Source organism: Pseudorca crassidens, chromosome X (genome assembly GCF_039906515.1).
Source record: "Pseudorca crassidens isolate mPseCra1 chromosome X, mPseCra1.hap1, whole genome shotgun sequence".
NCBI classification, from domain to species: Eukaryota; Metazoa; Chordata; class Mammalia; order Artiodactyla; family Delphinidae; genus Pseudorca; species Pseudorca crassidens.
In genome coordinates, this window is record NC_090317.1 from 16125361 (window position 1) to 16147999 (window position 22639).

General features: G+C 40.7%; 1 protein-coding gene across 1 annotated transcript in view; it reads right to left on the reverse strand.

The window, feature by feature from the left end:
- Positions 1 to 1813, reverse strand: part of ADGRG4 (adhesion G protein-coupled receptor G4) — a 59370-nt gene extending 57557 nt beyond the window's left edge. The window contains 1 exon segment of the mRNA XM_067723996.1: positions 1189 to 1813. Coding sequence (XP_067580097.1) covers positions 1189 to 1813 — 625 coding nt within the window.
- Positions 1814 to 22639: the final 20826 nt, after the last annotated feature.

A 22639-nucleotide genomic window follows, 5' to 3' on the forward strand; every position in this document is an offset into this window, starting at 1 on the left:
ACAAGAGCCACACTGAAGGACTCCCACTGGCCAAATCTGGGCCAATTTGAGCAATAAAATAAATGACAGCAACAGATTGTAACCCATTGAATAAACTAAGAGTCCATGAATTCATGCTGATATAAACATATAAACAACTGAAGGAATAAATAAGTAAATGTAGAAGAGAACACTCTCCCTCACAATAGAATACTAACTAATAAATGTAGAAAAATGATGGAGTTCTAAAAATCGTCATTTGGCAATCATCATAGTAATAAGTGATTGAGGCAAGAATCGTCGATAGATATAAAACTACTGGGTGAAAGTTTGATAAGAACAGGATATTGATATAGCCTCCTAATATCTCTCAGGAAATTACTCACTTATAATGGAAAAAGAGTAACTTTGCAGTGGAGAAATCTAACTATCATCATTAGCATCAAGTGATCAAAGTTACCGTCACCAGTATTGAGACAAATTGGCATCATGAAAGACAGGGAAAAACTAAGGGTCTGTTCCAGATTAGAATCTAAAGAGACACCATAACTAAAGGCAATGTATGATCCTGAATTGGATCCTGGACCAAGTAAAATATAACTATAAGAGAAATGATTAGTACAATTGGCTAAATTTGAATATGGACTATGAATTAGATATTAGTACCATATCAATGTTAAATTTCCTGATTTTGACAACTGTACTGTGGTTATGTAAGAGAATGTCCTTATTCTCAGGAAATTACACACTGAGATATTTAGGGGAAATGAGGCCCTATGTCTGCAACTTAATCTTAAATTATTAAGAAACAATTTGTGAGTGTGTGTGTGTGTGTGTGTGTGTGTGTGTGAGAGAGAGAGAGAGAGAGAGAGAGAGAGTGTATGGAGTGGGGAAAGAGAAGGGGACAGAGAGAGAGGGAGAATGATAAAACATAGGAGGAAAATGTAACAGTGAAGCTGGGTAGAGAATATATAGAAAATTTTTGTCCTATTCTTGCAATTTTTCTGTAAGTTTGAAATCATATCAAAATACAAGACAAAAAGTACTATTTGCTCTACGTTAAAAAGTAGACGACAAAACTGTGGCAACCTTGGGCCCCTCTGAGGAAGACAGAGCCTGGGCCTAGGAGTGGGTTATTTATAGTAGCGAGCAGAAGAGTTCTGCACCACCACTACCCTTGCTAAGGAAGACAATTCATCAGTTTCTCACCGCAGCGCACTCTCATGTCAACGGTTGGAATGATCTTGTTGATGAGCCAAACATCTTCTTCCCAACTAACCACGTTTCCGCTCAAAAGCTTCATAAACTCTTCATTTCCCAGGATGTGGTCCCAGAGTTGAAAGTAGTACAAGCTGCTGGTGAACCTAGGAACCATGCCTTTAACATGGTCGTCCACTTTCTTGCGAAAATGTCCTAGAACCAGAGTCCCATTAGGCGCCAGGTTTTGTGGCTGATCCATCATTACCAGTATCCTTTCTTTACTCAGGAAGAGCTCTGATCTGCCTTTCACACCATCCCATATCAAGCATATTGTGTGCCACTGAAATGGAGTCAGGTGGTAACGGATGTAAAAGGTCTTGCCCAAGTTGTACACAATTAGCTGCTGATGGTCTCCTGCGAGTCCAAGGTCTATGTCTCCTCTACCCAGGAGAGTAGTTTTAGTAATATAGGAGAAGGCCATCCAGTCGCTTGATCTGGCACCCACAAATCGCAGGTCAATGCGTACTGTGAATCGACTGAGTTCAGGAATGGTGTTGGTCAGGCTTACATATGTGTAGGCTCTGCCCTAAAAATCCAACATTTTTCCTTTTAGTGAAAGTGCATCTGTCCACATTTGGGGAAGGGAAAAGAGAAAACAAATGAAATTTTTTGTAACAAAAAAATCAATTTTAACATCTTTTTTAGCCATAGAGCCAAATCCAGATTATACAATACTATTATGAGTCAATACCGGTGCAAGTAAGCCAAAATAGTTGATATACAAAAATCATCTCTATTTGACGTTAGCATGTGACTTGACTTTGGCAGAAGAGCTTCTTCCTAATTATATTTTGCCTGGGCTAATAAGAAAAGTTAGATTAGTGTTCCCAGAGCACACACCAACTGAACACTTTGAGGGGGCGGTTAGAAGTGGGGTTGGGGGGAGACCAAGGAAAAGGTAGCTTGGACTTAAAATTTGCTGCACATAATCCTCACTCATATAATCAAAAGATGACTATTTCCATCTACCTAACTGCCTTCTTATATTCACGGTGCAACAGCAGTTTATTTCTCCAATGCCTTTTCCTGAGCCAAATTACCTGATTTATTCTGTCTCTGGAGACGGCTTCTCACTGAGGCACTGACAGGGGCCTGAAGGATGGACAACGCTGAAGCTGCAGGGCTTCCGTTTGCGTTCAGGAAAGGGAGAAAGGGCGCTGCCCGGAGTGTGTCCTGATTCCTCCCTTCCATTTCCTCACTAAGGGGGCTGCAGCTTTAAGAGGCTCGAGATGGCCACGTACCTGGTTACCGCTGGCTCTGCAGTCAGGCAACCTGGGTTGGAATCCCAGCTCTGACGCTCATCAGGTGGGTCGCTTTGAGCAAGTGACTTAACCTCCAGATGCCTCACCGTTTGCTTCAGTAAAATGGGAATTCAGGGCCGCAGTGTTGCATGAATGCACAACCCAGGGCCACCACTATAGTCTACGCCAAATAACACCCCTACCTGCTGTCCTTACAAGATTGTTTGAAGATTAAGTGACATGATGTGTGCTCTCAAACGTTGCTGAAGGACATGCGCATTGGTACAGTCTTTTGGCGGGCAATTTGGCAATATCTATGAAAGTATAAACTGAGTATGCCCTTTGTTTCATAGGTAGCTATTAATGAATCATGATACTATCACCATCGCATACCTCACAACCCGGGGCACTAGGCAAATATCTGAGGCTTGCCGAACATCAACCTAATTCCACTCCCAGCATAGCCCAAGACAAAGCAAAAAGAGCTTTATGGCAGAATGGAACGTTAACCTTTCCCTGAATTAGGGGTGTAATGTTGGGACCGCCACTCTAGAACTGACAGCTGTAACAGCACACTACACAGGCTGGCAGGAAGTGACAACTTCCCTGCTTTGGGAAGATGTCCCCATATGAAAGCTTCTAGATACTCCCTAGCCCTACAGAATTCTCTCCCTCCATTCCTCCACTGAATATCTTCCAAAAGCAAATAAATACATGTCTGCCTACACATACTCGCCTGCACACACACACACACACACACACACACACACACACACACACACACACAGAACCATACGCCAGAACTCATAGCATCCACCTGCCAGGGAGCTATTTCTGAACCATTCATGGTGGATGAGCAAGTGCTCTTTTCTGTCCTTGGCTTATGTGATTATAGTATCATCATCTTTCATGTGGCTAATAAATCAAGAGCTAATCCCACATGGCAATAATTGCTATGAAACCCAAGTCTCAATTATGGTTGGTTAACATCGCTTTTCTGTCCAGCCCTCCAAAATGACGTCAAATACAACACTTAAGAATGGTTATTATGGTGAACATAAATCTCCAGGGCTTACTTGTCCCTTAAAAGAGAATGTATCATAATTTCACATGCTCTACAAGGGCCTCTGCTCTCTGCAGTATGATAGTATAAAACCAGTTGCCAAAGGACATGAACAAGCAAGTAACTAAATCAGAAATATAAAAAGATGGGCTCTCACTATTTTTAAAACACAAGTTAGAACAACAATAAGATATCATTTTTTGCCTTTTAGGATGATAACACTTTAGATTGAGAATATCTGGTACTGACTAGCCTGTGGGGAAACAAGTCACTTTAAAACACTGCTGGTGGTCGAGTACAATTAGTACAGTCTTTTTTTTTTTGAAGGGCAATTTGCCAATATCTATGAAAATTTTAATTGTACATAATTGTGCATATGCTTTTGACCCAGCAATTCCATTTCTATCCATTTATTCTAGACAAACATACATGTGTACAAAGCTGCAAGTACAAGAATATTTATTGCAGCATTGTTTGTAATTGAGAAAAAAAGAGGAAAATCTCTATGTCTCAAGAAGTTAATTGTCACCTCTATACACTGGAATAGTAAAACAAACAAAGTAGATGTATAGAGTCATGGAGAGATTTCCAAGGTTTATTATTATGTGAAATGGGAGTTACATAAGTATGGATATAGTATTATCCTATTTCAAAAATAAGAGAAAAATGTGTGTGCTGGCACACACTAGAAAAAAATCTGAAAGAATACACTCCAGATAAGAATGAGTATCTTCAGTTTTGAGATTTAGGGAGATTTTTACTTTCTATGTTATTTCAGTAATATTTGCGTTTTTTTAATAAACAATGTGTTACATTTATAATCAGAAAAATAAGGATGGATAGATGATAGGTAGATAGATAGATACATACATACATAGATACATAGGACAGATAGATAGAAACCACTTGTGGCCATCCTTAAGGTTCTGCAGACAGAGCTAAGTCTTGCTTAGATCTGAGCAGAAGTGTGGTGTAGTGGAATCCAAAAAGGCCAGATTCAAGTCTTAGTTCTGCCCCTTCCTAGCTGCGTGAACATGGGAAGTGAATGCAGGTAAAAGCATTTAAAATTTAAAAAAAAATTTTTTTCATGAAATATAGCTGATTTACAATGTTGTGTTAGTTTCGGGTGCACAGCAAAGTGATTTGGATATACATATATATTATATATACATATATAATATATATACATATATAATATGTATATTCTTTTACAGATTCTTTTCCGTTATAGGTTCTTACATGATATTGAATATAGTTCCCTGTGCTATACAGTAGGTCCTTGTTGGTTATCTATTTTACATATAGTAATGTGTATATAGTAGTGTGTACATGTTAATCTCAAACTCTTAATTTATCCCTCCCCCATGTGAAAGCTTTTAAGACAGCGTCTGGCATACGGTGAGCACTATATGTATGTTAAACTCACGTCACTTCTCTGAACCTCATTCCTCCATGGTAAGATGGGCGTAATAATTACCTACCTAGTAGGGACGTTATGAAAGCTGATGCAATAACTAACAAACTGATGCAATAACTAATGTTTAGGTCACGTTTGTGAGAAAGTTGATAAACTGCGAAGCCCCGTGTAAATGTCAGCTGCCGTGTTTGCCATTGTCGTTATTAGAGGCCGCTTCTTCCACAACCTCCTCTGCGCCCTCACACATGCAAGCACGTCTGCGCTGAGCCCTTGCTGCAGCCTCCAGGCCCTGAGCAGGGCTTGGAGGAGGCTGGGCTGTGATGAGTTGGGACAGAAGCTTTGCCCTTCTGTTTGGCCAGGCAACCAGTGTTCTCTGGCGGGCCTCTCCAGGGCCCACTTCAAAAGCCACTTGTGTCTTTGCATATGATTTAACTATCCATTGCAGATGTCTGCTTGAACGCTGCCATCTGTTCCCTGGCAATTTTCAAGTTCAAATTGCATGATTGCTCCCCTGAAGCAATTGATTTGGCCATCCTCTGTGTCTCTTCGCCTCTATCCTCTGTTTCCTTTTGTTTTAAATTACATGTATTGTTTCCCCCACTTTAAAAAAAAAGAGGTGTTTTTTCCATTATAAAAGTGATACTGTACACGCTTTTTAAAAGAAAAAAATGGAAAGTATTAGAAAGTAAAAAGATGAGAACGAACTCAGCCAGAGTTCCACCACCCAGAGACAACCACCATTAACATTTTACAATATTTCTTTTGCTGTTTGGTTCTGTGCATGGGTTTTGCTTGTTTCTATGTGGCTGAGATCATATTGTATGAAAAATGTGGTACCCTGCTTTCCTCACTTAACATTATGACATAAGTGTTTTCCCTGTTGGGAAAACCTTATCATAAACCCCATTTAAACGACTATGTTACAGCCCCCAGGAGTGCCAGGCATCATTGTATTTGTATCGAGAAGATACACGTAACATAAAATTCACCATTTTAATCATTTTAAAGTGTACAATTCAGTGGCATTTAGTACATTTACGATGGTGTGCAATCATCACCATTATCTAGTTCCAGAACTTTTCATCACCCCCAGAGGAAACCCTGTACCAATTAAACAGTCACTCCCCATCTGCCCCTCCCATCAGCCCCTGGAAACCACTAAGCTGCTTTTTGTCTCTGTGGATTTGCCTATTCTAGACATTTCATATAAATGAAATCATACAATGTGGCTTTTTGTGTCTGGCTTATTTCACTTAGTGTAGTGTCTTAAACGTTCAGCCATGTTGTAGCATGTGCCAGTACTTCGTTCCTTTATATGGCCGAATAATTTCCATCGTATGGGTATACCACATTTTAAACATTAATTCATCTATTAATGGATATTTGGGTTGTGTCTACCTTTTGGCTATTATGAACAGTGCTGCCACGAACATTCATGTTATTCATTTTGTTTGAACACATGTTTTCATTTCTTTTGTGTATATACCTAGGAGTGGGTCATATAGTAATTCTATGCTTAACTTATTGAGTAACAGCTGACCTGTTTTCCACAGTGGCTGCTCCATTTTACGTTCCCACTAGCAACATATGAGGGTTCCAACTTCTCTACCTCCTTGCCAACTCTTGTTGTTTTCTGGGTTTTTTAAAATTAGTATTATAACCATCCTCGAGGGTGTGAGTGACATCTCATTGTGGTTTTGATTTGCATTTCCCTAACGACTAATGACATTGAGCATCTTTTCATGTGCTTGTTGACCATTTGCATATCTTCTATTCAAGTCCTTTGCCCCCCCCTTTTTTTTTTTTTTTTTTTGCAGTATGCAGGCCTCTCACTGTTGTGGCCTCTCCCGTTGCGGAGCACAGGATCCGGACGCGCAGGCTCAGTGGCCATGGCTCACGGGCCCAGCTGCTCCGCGGCATGTGGGATCTTCCCGGACTGGGGCACGAACCCATGTCCCCTGCATTAGCAGGCGGACTCTCAACCACTGCACCACCAGGGAAGCCCCCTTTGCCCATTTTTAACTGGGTTGTCTTTTTATTGTTGAGTTGTAAGCAGTCTTTATGCATTCTGGATACTAGGACCTTATGAGATATATGACCTGCATATAGCTCCCTTTCTGTAGGCTGTCTTTTAACTTTCTTGATAGTGTCTTTTGATGCACAAAAGTTTTTAATTTTGATGAAGTCCAATTTATCTGTTTTTTCCTTTGTTGCTTGTTCTTTTGGTGTCATTTCTAAGAATCTATCTACTGTCAAATCCAAGGTCATGAAGATTTACCTCTATGCTTTCTTCTAAAAGTTTTATAGTTGTAGTTCTTACATTTAGATTGTTCATACATGTTGAGTTAATTTTTATATATGGTGTGAAGTAGGGGTCCAACTTCATTCTTTTACATGTGTTTACATGTATTTGTATGTATACATGCATATATGTTTACATACCCAGTTTTCCCATCACCATTTGTTAAGTAGATTATTTTTCCCCATTGAATGGTCTTGGCACCCTTGTAGAAAATTAATTGACCATACATGTATGGGTTTCTTTCTGAACTCTCAATTCTGTTCCATTAATCTATGTCTATCCTTATGCCAATAACACACTGTTTTGATTATTGTACTTTGTAGTAGGTTTTGAAATCAGGATGTGTGAGTCCTCCAACTTTGTTCTTTTTCAAGGTTGTGTTGGCTATTCAGTGTTCCTTGCAATTCCATGTGAATTGTGGGATTGGCTTTTCCATGTTTGTAAAAAAGACCATTGGAATTTTTTTTATTTATTGAAATGTTTTCTTTTTGGCCACACTGCACGGCTTGTGGGATCTTAGTTCCCCCACCAGGGATTGAACCCAGGCACGCGGCAGTGAAAGCACTGAGTCCTAACCACTGGACCACCAGGGAACTCCCTAAAAAAGACCATTGGGATTTTGATAGAGTTTGCCTTGAATCTGTGGATCTCTTTGAGGTATATTGCCATCTTAATATTAAATCTGTAAACATGGGGTTTTTCTCATTTACTTAGGTCTTCTTTAATTTCTTTCAGCAATGTTCGTGGTTTGAGTGTAGAAGTCTTTCACCTACTTGGTTAAATTTATTCCTTGGTATTTTATTCTTTTAGAAAGTATTGTAAATGAAATTATTTCTTAACTTCATTTCAGATTGTTCATTGTTAGTGCATAGAATGTACTACTAATTTTTATGTGTTGATCTTGTATCCTGCAATTTGTTTGTTAACTTAATCATCTGTTTTTCAGATTCTTTAGGATGTTCTTTGTGTAAGATCGTATTATCTACAAACAGAGATCGTTTTACTTTTTCTTTCCAGTTTGGATGTCTTATTTCTTTTTCTTGTCCAATTGCTCTGGCTAGAACTTCCAGCACAATACTGAATAGAAGTGGCAGAAGTGGGCATTCTGGTCTTGTTCCGGATCTTAGGGGAAGATTTTAGCTATTCACAATTAAGTATGATGTTCACTATTAGGTTTTCATAGATGCCCTTTACAGCTTGAGGAAGTTTCCTTCTATTTCTAGAGTGTTGAGTGCTTTTATCATGAAAGGGTGTTGGATTTTGTCAAATGTTTTTTCTGCATCAATTAAGATGATCATATGTTTTTTTCCCTCCAATCTATTAATGTAGTGTATTACATTAGTAGATGAATTTTTATATGTTGAAACACCTTTGCATTCCTAATATAAATTCCACTTGGTCAGGGTAGATAATCCTCAATATGCTGCTGGATTTAGTCTGCCAGTATATTGTTAAGAATTTTTGCATCTAGATTCATATGGGATATTGGTGTGTAGTTTTCTTTTCTCATGATATCTTTATATGCCAGATACCATTTTATAACTCTCTAGCAGATTGATATAGCAAGAGAATGTGCCCCAGGTCTTTCTCTGGCGGAGCCAGAGGGAAAATAATACTCTTGCCATATTGCCACAATACTCACTCAAGATGTCATTCTATTTTGCTTTTTGCTAAATTCTAAAGCTGCTTTGCCTGAGGATGCCAAGTTTAAGCAATTTTTAAAGCAGAATTGAATTCACTGAGCATAAAACAATGCCAGTTTTTCCCAGAATGCTCCAACTTTTGTATTATCTGATTTTCTGGGCAGTAGTATAACTGGAGTCTTGGCCACTATTGCCAGTTTCCAGTGCTCAGCATAATGGTTGGCACATAGTAGGTACTTTATTGCTATTTACTGAATATAATCATTGTTCCCTATTATTAGGGTACTGAGTTGGAAGCTGACAGGTGAGCATATGGTGGGCTGTCCCTTGTGCAAAAGTATCAGTGCTGTGGGTGAAGCATCTGGCATAAGATGACAAATTCTGAACTACAGACTGAACTTGTGCCCTGCCCTCTGTTTTAGAGAACCTTTGGCAAAAGATCAGGAGATAGTTCCCTCTCCCCATCAGACCCCAAAAGTAACAAATACATCCATTTTAAAAGTCAGTGAGGTTGGGCTTCCCTGGTGGCACAGTGGTTGAGAGTCCGCCTGCCGATGCAGGGGACACGGGTTCGTGCCCCGGTCCGGGAAGATCCCACATGCCGCAGAGCAGCTGGGCCCGTGAGCCATGGCCACTGAGCCTGCGTGTCTGGAGCCTGTGCTCCGCAACGGGAGAGGTCACAACAGTGAGAGGCCCGTGTACCACAAAAAAAAAAAAAAAAAAGTCAGTGAGGCAAATCTGCAAAATTATTAGTGATTAGTAGTCCAAGGTCTGGCCAAAAGACTTGTAAATTGTGTCAAGTGTTCATTGAATTGAATCAGTGTTCACTGGTGTCTCCTCAGTGAACAGTGGAACGTACAGATAGAGAAGCTCTTTGTAGTTGCCAGATCAGCTCGGCTCATAAGCCTGAGTTTAAAAAGGCATCATTCTCCCCTCACACTTTAATACTGTACAGTCCAAACCCCTAGGACTCATGGGCAGTGCTTTGAGCCACTTTTTTGACAAAAATGGCTCCATTTTTCCACTCTACGGTTTTCTTAAAATAGCTCAGTGTTTTCTAGTCACCGTAAAGTAGTGTTGATTTCTAAGCTATCACATTTGACTTTATTCTTCTACTCTGAAAAATTTTGACTTGTTTGAGTGTATATAATATATATAAAGGGAGCCTTAATGGATTTGTTTTCATAATTTAAGATTTTTTGTATTTGCTCTCGTATAATTGTTTTTAAAGGAAAGCATTACAGAATTGAGGGTGGAATTCTTAGAACCAAAGTTGCTCTTAATAAAAATCACCACATACTTGGACCATGGAAAAAAAATAAAGGTCAGTGAGGGAATTCTCTGGGGGTTCAGTGGTTAGGAGGCTTTCACTGCCATGGCCCGGGTTCAATCCCTGGTCAGGGAACTAAGATCCTGCAAGCTGCGAGGCGTGGCCGATAAATAAATAAATAAACAAACAAACAAATAAATTAAATTAAATTAAAGGCAGTGAATAAAACGTTTAGAACTCTAAGAGATAGATAATTTGCATGATTTTTTTTTCAGTAAAGTCCCTTTATTTTCTGAGGCAGCATTAGTAATCATCAGATATATTCTATACTTGTTTTCCTGTCTTCTCTTGGCAAAGATTCTCCTTGAAATGTGAAAGTATTTCAAAGGTTAGGGGACTGAGATTCTAGGTGCACTGCCCTGCATTGTCTTAGGAGGAGTGGACGAATGAGGTTTACCCCTGGTCAGGCACTGTGGGCATAATCTGGTCACTGTTTCTCCCCCATGAGGTGACCTGTTTCCTCTACTTTACCCAAGAGTTCTGATCCAGGGAACCTGACTGAGCATCAGAGTCTGAGTGTAATAGTTGCTAGGGCGTTGTAACAAAGTACCACAAACAACAGGAATGTATTGTCTCACAGCTCTGGAGGCTAGAAGTCTGAGGTCAAAGTGTCAACAGGGTTGTTTCCTTCTGAGGACTCTGAGGGAAAAATCTGTTCCAGGCCTCTCTCCTAGTTTCTGGTGGTTTACTGACAATATGTGGTGTTCCGTGGCTTCTGCTGCATCACCCCAATCTCTGCCTTTATCCTCACACGGCCTTCTCCTTGTGTGCTTGTCTGTGTCCAAATGTTCCCTTTGTATAAGGACCACCATCATATTGGATTAGGGCTCCGCACTACTACAATGTGACTCCATCTTTCCTTGACTAATTACATTTGTAATGACCCTATTTCTAAACACGATCACATTCTCAGGTGCTGAGGGTTAGGACTTCAACATATGAATTGTGGGAGGGAAACAATTCAACTCATAATACTGCATAAGGCTCAAGGCCCAGCTAACCACCTGGCAATACCTTCTATTCAAGGAGGGAGAGGGAGCAGAACAGATTTGGGGGATGGATCCCACTGGAGTCATTGGCTGTTTCAATCCTGTAGAGAATCTGCCCACTGTGAAAGTAAGCATTCTGCCAAGGGCACACCATGCCTGCCTCAACTAGGAAATGTCATTACTCACTCATAAAAGGGCTCTTCTGGCTCTTACTATCACAAATCCTTGCAAATGAATAGCCAGGAGCATTGAAACACTTGGTAGACCAGGTGCTGGCAGACCCATGGCTGTCTGAGTAGATACAGTAGATTCATGTTTGATACTGGGAAGCTTCATTACCCACATCACCATGGCCAACCTGTGGACAACCACAGAGGCCCAGAGCTACTGCCATCTATTGCCTATACTTCCCACTTGTCTTGTGAGTAACCAACTAATCTTTAGATAAACCCTTGTACATTGTTGGTGGGAATGTAAATTGGTGCAGTCACTATGGAAAACAGTATAGAGGTTCCTCAAAAAACTAAAAATAGAGTTACCATATGACCTAGAAATTCCATTCCTGAGTATATATCTGAAAAAAATGAGAACTCTAATTTAAAAAGATATATGCACCCAACAATCAAAGCAGCACTATTTACAATAGCCAAGATGTGGAAGCAAACTGAGTGTCCATCAACAGATGATTGGATAAAGAAGATGTGATATCTATATCTATATCTATATAATGGAATATTACGGAGCCATAAAAAAGAATGAAATTCTGCCATTTGCAGCAACGTAGATGGACCTAGAGAATATTCTGCTTAGTGATATAAGTCAGACACTGAATACAGTATATCATTTATATGTGGACTCTAAAATGTAATGCGAATGTATATGCAAAACAGAAACAGACTCACAGGTATAGAAAATAAACTAGTGGTTACCAGTGGGGGAAGGAGGGGGGAGGTACAATAAGGGAGTAGGGGATTAAAAAGTATACACTATTATGTACGAAATAAGCTACAAGGATATATTGTATAGCACAGGGAATTCTAGCCATTATCTTGTAATAACTTTTAATGGAGTATAATCTGTAAAAATACTGAATCACTATGTTGTACACCTGAAACTAATATAATATTGTAAATCAATATACTTCAATAAAAATTAATTAGTTAATAAAAACAGATGATATATTAAGCCTGAAACATTGTATATGGAAAAAATTTCCTACCATCAATGAATAACTTTGCCCTCTACAAATGTAAAAAAAGACAAAACCGAAAAACCAGATCTGCCATATACAGAAGCATCCAACTTTGAGCCTCATTTCTCTCACCAGTCACCAGTTACAGAGTTATCCACATGTCCTCTCCTCCAGTACTCAGGTTGCTGACCACGCATGTGGCCTGCCAAGAGTTCTTGTTGGAATGGGAGGCAAAGGAATTACCCTCACAAAGGTAATGAGATTGCTCCTTCAAAACTTGGGCCTAAGGCCCATGTCTCACCCAACAAAATGGATGCCCTTACTCATAAAGCCAGAAGTACCCTGGACCATTCATTTACTTGACACTGATGATCACTGAGGCCCAACTATATGGCAGTGTTGGAGTGCAGTGATAGAGCGAACACATGTCCACACCAGGTCCCTGGCCTTCGTCAGTTTAACATTCCAGAGAGAGAGAGGCAGTCACTCAACAAGGAGAGAGAATTACAAATTGTGAACAGTACTCGGAAGGAAATTAACAGGCTGATGAGCTAGATAATGCGAGGGGCAGGGATGAGGGGAACGGGAACGTCTACATTCAATCAGATAGTTAAGGAAGGCCTCTCTGAAGAAGAGTTATTTGGGACTTCCCTGGCGGTCCAGTGGTTAGAGGTCCACGCTTCCACTGCAGGGGGCACAGGTTTGATCTCTAGTTGGGGAACTAAGATCCTGCAAGTCGAGTAGCCAAAAAATAAATAAATAAATACACATTTTAAAAAACTTATGAAGAAGAGTCATTTTAGTTTAGCCCTAGGAGATGAAAAAGAGCCAGGGTTACAAAGATGTGAAGTAAGAGTGACCCAGACATGGGTAATAGTATGCGCAAAGGCCTTGAGGTGGGACTATGCTTGCCATTCTCAAGGACTAGGAAGGAAGCTGGTGTGTCTGGAGTGAGAGAGAGGGAGAGGAAGCATAGTAGGAAATGAGGTCCAAGAGGCACTGAGACCAGATAGCGCAGTGCTTTTTAGGGCTAATTAAAGAGTTGGGATTGTATTCTAATTGTGATGGAGACATATTGGCAAGTTTTGAGTAGAAGAGTGACTGATCTGACTTAATACATCAAAGGATGGCTCTGACTGCTGTGTTGAGAATAGGTTATCGCAGAGCAAGAATAAAAGCAGGGAGCCCAGAGGCTATTTCTGTTTTATTCCTTACCTCTACCCTTTCTTCCGCCCTCCCCCGCTCCACTCTGCAACTATTCAGTTCCTGACCTCAGTCTTCCTCCCTTCTTTCTGGCACTGCTCTCACCTTTAGACTTTACAATGATTTGATTTCTTCTTCTTGACCCTTGGTATTTCCTCCATGGGCATGGTTTTGCTCCACACTCTGGCCTCATCAAGCGACAGCATCTGAATCACCCTCTGCCTGATCTAGGCTTGGCCCTCGCCCTGTCTCCCACGATGACCCTCACAGTTGGGAGGCTGGTGACTCTTCTGGAGCCTGAAGGGGACTGAAACTTAGTCATACTATTTTTTTCAAGAACCAATTTTTGTTCCAGGAAGAAAATGATGACTTTCTCACCAACTGAAGGACAATGAAAACTGTTTAATAACCTAAAAGAAACACTGCCTTGCCTCATGGATTTGAAGGTTTAAAATCTGCACATCTATCATAATTTCCATTGACCAATGACATTCCTCACAAAACCCATTCTAACCTTCCAGTATCACACACTCTTCCACTTTTTCTTCCATGACTACACTAAAGACTTCTAGATCGCTCTATTCCTAGATCCCTCTTATCCATGCCCCATGCCCTGCCCACACACACACAAATCCACTTAGAGTTTGTGTCACATACACCACCACCGTACAGGTGTTCAAGGTTTTATCATTTCAAACTGCATTAATTTATTAAATCAGCAAATATGTACTGACAAGCTGTGTGTCAAGACCTGTGCCGGATGTTTTGGATAAAGAAATCGAGGAAACACAGTTTCTTGCCTTTGAGGAAATAGTCAGGGAAAAGAGAAATCAACATCTTAGCAGGTAGTGAAGGCCAGGCGACACAGTTGCCGCTGTGCCCCCTAGATCCCATTTCAAGCTTTATGATAAGAAACATGGTTTCCCGTCAGGCTCTGCACACAGTCAGTGCTTGTTGTTGATGGCGATGATGATTTGGTATTTTTCCAGAAGATCAGCTCTCAAATCTGAGGGCCACTCAAATCAAACCCCACTTCTGTTTCATCAAGGAACTGTCCCTCATTGGCATGTATGGCCTTTTAGCTAAAGACTGATGTGCTAAATGAGCAATGTTACCAACTGAATTCACTTAACATGGACAAGATTGCAGTCTTCCAAGACAACCTCGTTCTTATGTCTCCAAATTACCAGCTACTTCGGTTCAACTGTCTCCATCATCTATTTGCTGCAGAATAGAAACAAAGACAGAAGCTACCTCCATTCTGATCAGAGTGTAGGCAAGGGCTGGGCCTCCCAGAACAGATGCCTGTTCATCACACCTCAGCTTCCCTGTCTATACTCTATGATTGTTGATATATATATATATATCATGGAGACAGAAAGATGATATCATAATGCTCCAGGGAGCTTTAAATAAAGCATTATGCATAAGAGAAAACAGCCTAAAACAGCCTCTATGATTGTTGATATATATATATATATATATATATATATCATGGAGACAGAAAGATGATATCATAATGCTCCAGGGAGCTTTAAATAAAGCATTATGCATAAGAGAAAACAGCCTAAAAGAAAACCCAAATCTTATGTTAGGTGTGTATTAGCCACCAAATGGCATGTCAGAGTTTCATTAAGATATGTCAAAGACAGCAGTAGTCCAAGCTACTGTCTACTTGGGGCCAGTTCTCCACCAGTCACAGGGAATCCTGAGAGGGTGGATTCACTTGCTGAAGCTCCAGCTTGTCCTATAGCCATATGGACCGACAGGAAGCCATTGAGAGGCAGCCCAGCAATTTTTCAAATGGTTTATTTCGGTAACCTACTGTCCATGAGATATTGAAAAAGATAATAAGAATACATTTTCTTACCTGAGAGAAAGATAAAACTCAACATGAGAATGGTTCCATAAAGCCTCTGATATATGATGTGTTCTTTCATTGTCTAAACCTGCGTTCAAAAAGTCAGAAATATGCCCAGTTCAGATTCAGAACAAACGATCTCCAAGTACATGTGACTATACTTTTCCTTCGCATCCCACACAAGACTTTTTCCTCATGCTCAAAGCCATGGCAGCAGCCACAGTATAGACCCTTGCCTGAGTTATGCAGCCTGGCTGCAACCTCACCGACTGATTTTTTTGCATATCCGTTTAACACATTTTATTGAGTGTCTACTATGTATCAGACACCGTGTTGTACACTGGGAATACAGTGCTGGGAAGACAAGACAGAGATTCCTGCCCTCACGAGGCACTTAGTCCAGAGGGGAAGGCAGCCATTAAATGCATAATTACAAAATGTGATGTATTCAACATTAATGCACACAACTTCAACCCAACAACTTGCTGTTTTAATGATCCTAAACTTTTTGGAGGAAGCATTATGCAAGATCTTATTAACAAAAGTAATTCATCAAAGCATTGCTATTTTTTAATCTTTTTTGTTGTTGCTGTTTTTTTTGGGGGGGGGGTTGGCCATGCTGCACATCATGTGGGACCTACCAGGGATCAAACCCATGCCCCCTGCAGTGGAAGCACAGTGTCCCAACCACTGGATAACCAGGGAATTCCCAAATCATTGCTATTTTTAAAAAGCAGACCTGTTTAGAGAAACCTGACCACCTCATTACATTTATCCACCTTCTCTCCTTAAATAATCGTAACTAAAGCTACTTATTTGGGAAACACACTGGAAGTCCCCCTTTCTCCAACCAAAACGGTATTGAAACTACAAATCCTATGGAAACATATTACAGAAGCTTGGCAGTAAGATGCTGATGGGTATTTTCTGATTTTAAATAAAATACACTTCTGAATGATTTACTACTGATTTAAACATTTTTTTATAGGATAATGCAACATATTGTATTTCTTTCCACTTCTAAGCAGGGTTTGGAGTGAATAGACTCACTTTACATTTAAAGTAACAGAAGCCAATTAGGAAACCAAATGAGTCTTGGGCTTGCTATGAGCGCCAGCCATTAATAAACCTCTTCATATTTACCAAGTGTTCTACTGCCATTCTCATTAGAATAATAAGGGAATTTGTATGACTTGGATGGATTTTCTAAACTACGAGCTTAGAAGTAAGGGGATGTCTAAATCTTTTATAACTTGCAAGATGAAAGGCAGCTTAAACTTCCAGTGCTGGAAGAGGAACAGACTGCGAATCCGTAACTAGCTTTGAGACCGTATTGCTGTTCCTTCATTTTCCTGGGCCTCAGTTTCCTTATCTGTAAAAATAGAGATAATAATCTGCCTATTTCCCAGAACTGCTATAAAAGAGGATCAAATGAGGTTATATTTCAAACGCAATTTTCAAAGTATAAAGGGCTATAGAAATGAATATGATTGCTATCTATAAAATGGAATTTTCAGCAGCAAACAATCTAATTTATACCTTTCTTGAATTTCCTCTAAACTTTTATAACAATTTCACGGTATGTTTCAGAAACTTACCTCACACCCCATAAATAAATCATGGGACATTCTCACTACAGAATACTATGCAGTCATTGAAAGGAATAAGGTAAGTCTCTGTGTCTATCAGGCATGAAAAGGTGGGTTGGTAAAGGGGGCAGGGACTGAGGACTTTTCCTTTACATACCATACAATTCTGTACTGCTTGATTCTTTTATAATTATCATACGTTACCTATGTGATTTTAAAAATTGAAGGAAAGGAGAAAGAAAGGGAGGGAAAGAGGAAGGGAGGGAAAACAGGAAGGAAGGGGACGAGAGAGATAGGAAGAATGGGAATGAAATCAGTTTCCTGTATGCCTCATACCATTCTGTACTGCTTGATTACTTTACAGTGAACCTGTATTACTCCCATAATTTTTTAAAAAATGAAGGAAAGAAGGAAAGAAAGAAAAGGGAAAGAGAGAAAGGGAGGGTAGAGATTAAGGACCTTTATGCCTCATACAGTTACATGCAATTTGGTTTTGTATGATGAATATCTGTTACTTTTATAATTTAAAGAAATTTAAAGGAAGGAAAAAAAGAAAGAAGGAAGGAAGAGAGGAAGACACTTACCTGAGAACTAGACTCCCTTAGCCTCCCACCCCCGTGTCACCGTGGGGTCCAAAAGAAGAGTTTGCTTTGCCAATGACCAGATCTGGTCTCTGAATCCCTATGTTTGATGTGAAATGAAACGAGCAAAAAAAAAGCAAGAGCTTCATTATCTGCTGGTCATGCCTCACTCACCTTCCTTTGTGGATCAGACCAGCCTCTCTGCTCTTAGCTTTATGGGGCTTGTTGGTCGGGCACATCCTCTTTTCGTGGCTGGTAGCACGTCATGGGGCTGCTCTCCCAAGCATGAAATCAGCATGAGCAAAGTTCTCAGGTTATTACACACCCGCAATAACCCATTAATTTGAGGGCTCTTTCCCAGTTTTCACTAACGATTATCTTCAGTCGCTAGTTGACTTTGGCTTTAATTAAATTAGATCTATTAAACAGGTACTTGCTCACTTAACTCAAGCTCATTTCACTTTATTGAGAAAGTGGGGAGGGGGCGTGGAGCAGAAAGCAGAGGCCAAGAAAGTATTAATTTGTTCACATCTCACACTGTCAGTATGGGGGAGCCAGCAGTTTACCGTCACTGCAGATCCATCCTTCAAGTTGCCTTGAAAAGAAGTAGAATTACTGAGGGACTTGCCTGGTGGTTCAGTGGTTAGGACGCAGCGCTTTTACTGCCCAGGCCTGGGTTCAATCTGTGGTCCAGGAACTAAGATCCTGCAAGCCGCTAGGTGTGGCTAAAATGATAAAAAAGAAGTAGACTTACTGAACTGGTTTGTTGGTATCATTCTCAAGATGGGGGATGTAGTTTTTACCCCAGAATGTGTCATTACAGCCCTTTGGGGATGATGGAAATGTCAAATCCCATCAACCATCCAGAGATGGTTCCTGCCACCCTCTGCATTTCCAAGCTCAGGACCCTGAGGTCCACAGGGTAGAATGATTTGCTCAAGGTCATGGACCTTATGAGAGGCAGGGCAGGAACTAGAACCGAGGCTCCGGACTCCCAGACCAATGTATTTTCCTTTCCACTTCACACCTTAAATGGAAAAAGTCAGTCTAAAAAGAGGCTGAGTCCAAAAAATAAAATAAAATAATAAAATAAAATAAAATAAGAGGTTGAGTCAACCTATTACCTGTAGGTACTCCATGGGGGGAGGAGGGGAGAAGGGGTGTATCAGAATCACGCATTACTCACCCCCAAGCCCAGAAACTGTGATCAACATGGTGGATGAGAGCCCCGGTTTTGCAGAAGATAGACGAGTTTGAATCTCCATTGTGTGATTTAGGGCCAGTTCCCTAACATCTCTGGAGCCCTCAATGTCCTCGTTTGTAAAACATGAATAATGGCACTCACCCCATATCACTGTGAAGATTACGTGAGATGGTGGGTGTAAAGGGCTTAGGCCAGGGCCTGGCACGGGTGTCAGTGCCCCCTGCTCTGCATAGAACTCCACCGCTTCCCCTTTTCACTAGCAACAAGGCTTAAGCTTTTGAGGTCTGCTCCCTACATGGGGCCATGCAGCTTACAAGAGGATGTGGGGCAATTGCTAGGCATCTTGGCGCCCCCTGGCGGTGGTTTATATTTCCCATCGTGCTTGCTCATTAGTCCGTCTCTCCCCGTCCCCCAGGAGTTCTGGAAGGGCTGGGGCTCCATGTTATTCAGTGGTTCACACATTGCCTGGCACACATGGAGCACTCAATCAAGATTTGATGAATGAATGACTACATCTTTCTCCCCTCCTAAGGACAGGAAAACACATCTCTCCTCTCGTGCCCCAAGAGTTAGCACAGTGCCTGGCACATAGTACGTGCTTAACGAATATTTGCTGAATTGAAAAAGAATTTAGAGGAGAATATATTCATACATACTTGGATATGTTTTTAAAAATCTCTGAAAGGAGACCCTGGTGAGAATAACTGATTCTAGGAAAGGAGACTGAGAGGTCTTGGATGGGAAGGAAACTCACTATTCTCTGCATATACTTTTGTACTATTAGAATTGTAATCATCTGTATGTGTTGCTTTTTCAAAGAAAAACACTGGGTTTTTGTTAATCCAGTGTAGTGCAAATGAAATAATTGACGGGAAAACGAAATGTGCAAAAAAATGAAGAGGTCAGAACCCTTTGGTCAAGAAAAAAAATACCACCTGAGGAGGAAGGGCTTCAATGGCTATCTTCCATTCTCAGGAAGGTTATAAGGAGAATGTTGACCATCTGTTCTCTGTATCTATAGAGTAATAGGAAATGGATTAAAATTGCAGTGGGAGATATGAGTTAAACATAAATAAGTCATTATTGACGATAGGGGTTGATAAACACCAGGAAAGGCTATCATGGGATGTTATGAGCCATCCATCCCTGGAAACTCGAAGGTCTAGATAGCCATATGGCTCTGCTGATTGAAGTATCCTCCCACACAGAGTGCTGAGCTTGGTGAGACTTTGTCCCCGTTTCTGACAATACAACAGACCCTTAATCTGGTGAAGGTCCAGGCTGTCATTGTTCCCCCTTCTCTTTCCTGCTATGAGCATCCCACCAGACCAATTAGGAGTCTGATGATTTCCATACAACATGTCCCCCCAACCACAAGCACGCTATTGAATTCAGGGCTCAACCACAGAAACAGTGGAAGTGTTGGTGACTACCTAAGAGATTTTCAAGGACAATCTTGATTATATTTGATTGCTACCTCAAACACTACCATCCAAAAAAATCCCTGCTGGTAGTGGTTTCTGTGCGTACCTTCATACTTTTGCTACATATGTAGGCATCCCTTGACAACATGTAATATTATTTTTAGGAAAATGCCAGCTTAGGTATTTGGGATAAAGTGTTCTTACATAAGCACAGTACAATCATCAAAATTAGGAAACTTACCTTGATGTACTCTTACCTCCTATACAGTTCATATTCACATTTAGCCAACTGTCTCACTAATGTCCTTTATTGGTTTTCCCCTCTGATCCAGGGTCCAATCTAGGATGACACACTGCATTTAGCTGTCATTATTTTTTAGTCTTCTTTAATGTGGAAATATTCCTCAACCTGTCTTTGACTTTCATGACATTGACCTTTTTGAAGTGTACCAGCAGCTGTTGTATAGAATGTCCCTCAATTTGGGTTTGTCTAATCTTTCCTCATAGTTCAGGTTATATACTTTTGTCAGGAATAGCACAGAAACGATGCTGTGTCCTTTGCAGTGCATCACACAGGACACACATGATGTCATTTTGTCCCGTTATTGAGAATGTTAACTGTGATCACTTGGTTAAGGTGATGTCTGACAGATTTCTCCATGGTAAAGTTATAATTTTTCCATTTGTAATTTGTAAGCGGTCTGTGGGAAAATACTTAGAGTCTGTGTAAATATCCTATTCGTCCTTGTCTTAGTTCATTCAGGATGCTAGAACAAATTACCATAGACTGGGTGACTTATAAACAAGAGACATTTATCTCTCACAGTTCTGGAGGCTGGGAAGTCCAAGATCAAGGCACCAGTAGATTTGGTGTCTGGTGATGGCCCACCTCCAGGTTCACAGACAGATTTCTTCTTGCTGTGTCCTCACAGGGCAGAAGGAATGAGGGAGTTCTCTGGGGCCTCTTCTATAAGGTCACTAATCCCATTCGTGAGGGCTCCACCCTCTTGACCCAGTCATCTCCCAAAAGCCTCACTGCCTAATACCATCACATTGGAGACTAGGTTTCAACATATGAGTTTGGGACATAAACATTCAGTGTATAGCACTCCTCAAACCTTCAACCATTAGTTTTAGCAGTCATTGTTAATTTTTGCCTGATGGTTGCCAAATGGCAATTTTCTATTTCCATCATTTGTCTTGCATTTATTAGCCAGCTTTCTACAGAAAGGGTTTTCCCTTCTCCCATATTCATTCATTCATTCATTTTTATCAGTATGAACTCATGGATTCTTATTTTATTCAGTGAGTTGCAATCTATTATTATTTTGATGTTCAAATTGTCCTAGATGGGACAAATTTCTCAACAGGAGCCCTTGAAAGCTGGCTTCTGTGTCCTTTTTGACACATCCCTATGATTCTTTGAGCACTTTCTTACCTTCTTGCACAAGATACTCCAGGTTTATCTTGCATTTTCCATGCCTCAGATCTAGAATCCACCATTTCTCTTAGGACCCCTGGTTCCATTTAGTGCATAATAGTGCCTAGAAACCACGATCTGGGTCATGACAGAGTTTTGAGTAGAAGAATAACGTGATCTGACTTTTTTTTTTTTTTTTTTTTTTTGGCAGTACACGGGCCTCTCACTGCCGCGGCCTCTCCCGCCGCAGAGCACAGGCTCCGGAAGCGCAGGCCCAGCGGCCATGGCCCATGGGCCCAGCCGCTCCTGACCAGGGCACGAACCTGCATCGGCAGGCGGACTCTCAACCACTGCGTCACCAGGGAAGCCCTATCCCCTTTCTCTGCATCTACTGAGATGATCATGTGGTTTTTCTCCTTCAATTTGTTAATATGGTGTATCACGTTGATTGACTTGCGTATATTGAAGAATCCTTGCATTCCTGGAATAAACCCCACTTGATCATGGTGTATGATCCTTTTAATGTGCTGTTGGATTCTGTTTGCTAGTATTTTGTTGAGGATTTTTGCATTTATGTTCATCAGTGACATTAGCCTGTAGTTTTCTTTCTTTGTGACATCTTTGTCTGGTTTTGGTATCAGAGTGATGGTGGCCTCGTAGAATGAGTTTGGGAGTGTTCCTCCCTCTGCTATATTTTGGAAGAGTTTGAGAAGGATAGGTGTTAGCTCTTCTCTAAATGTTTGATAGAATTCGCCTGTGAAGCCATCTGGTCCTGGGCTTTTGTTTGTTGGAAGATTTTTAATCACAGTTTCAATTTCAGTGCTTGTGATTGGTCTGTTCATATTTTCTATTTCTTCCTGATTCAGTCTTGGCAGGTTGTGCATTTCTAAGAATTTGTCCATTTCTTCCAGGTTGTCCATTTTATTGGCATAGAGCTGCTT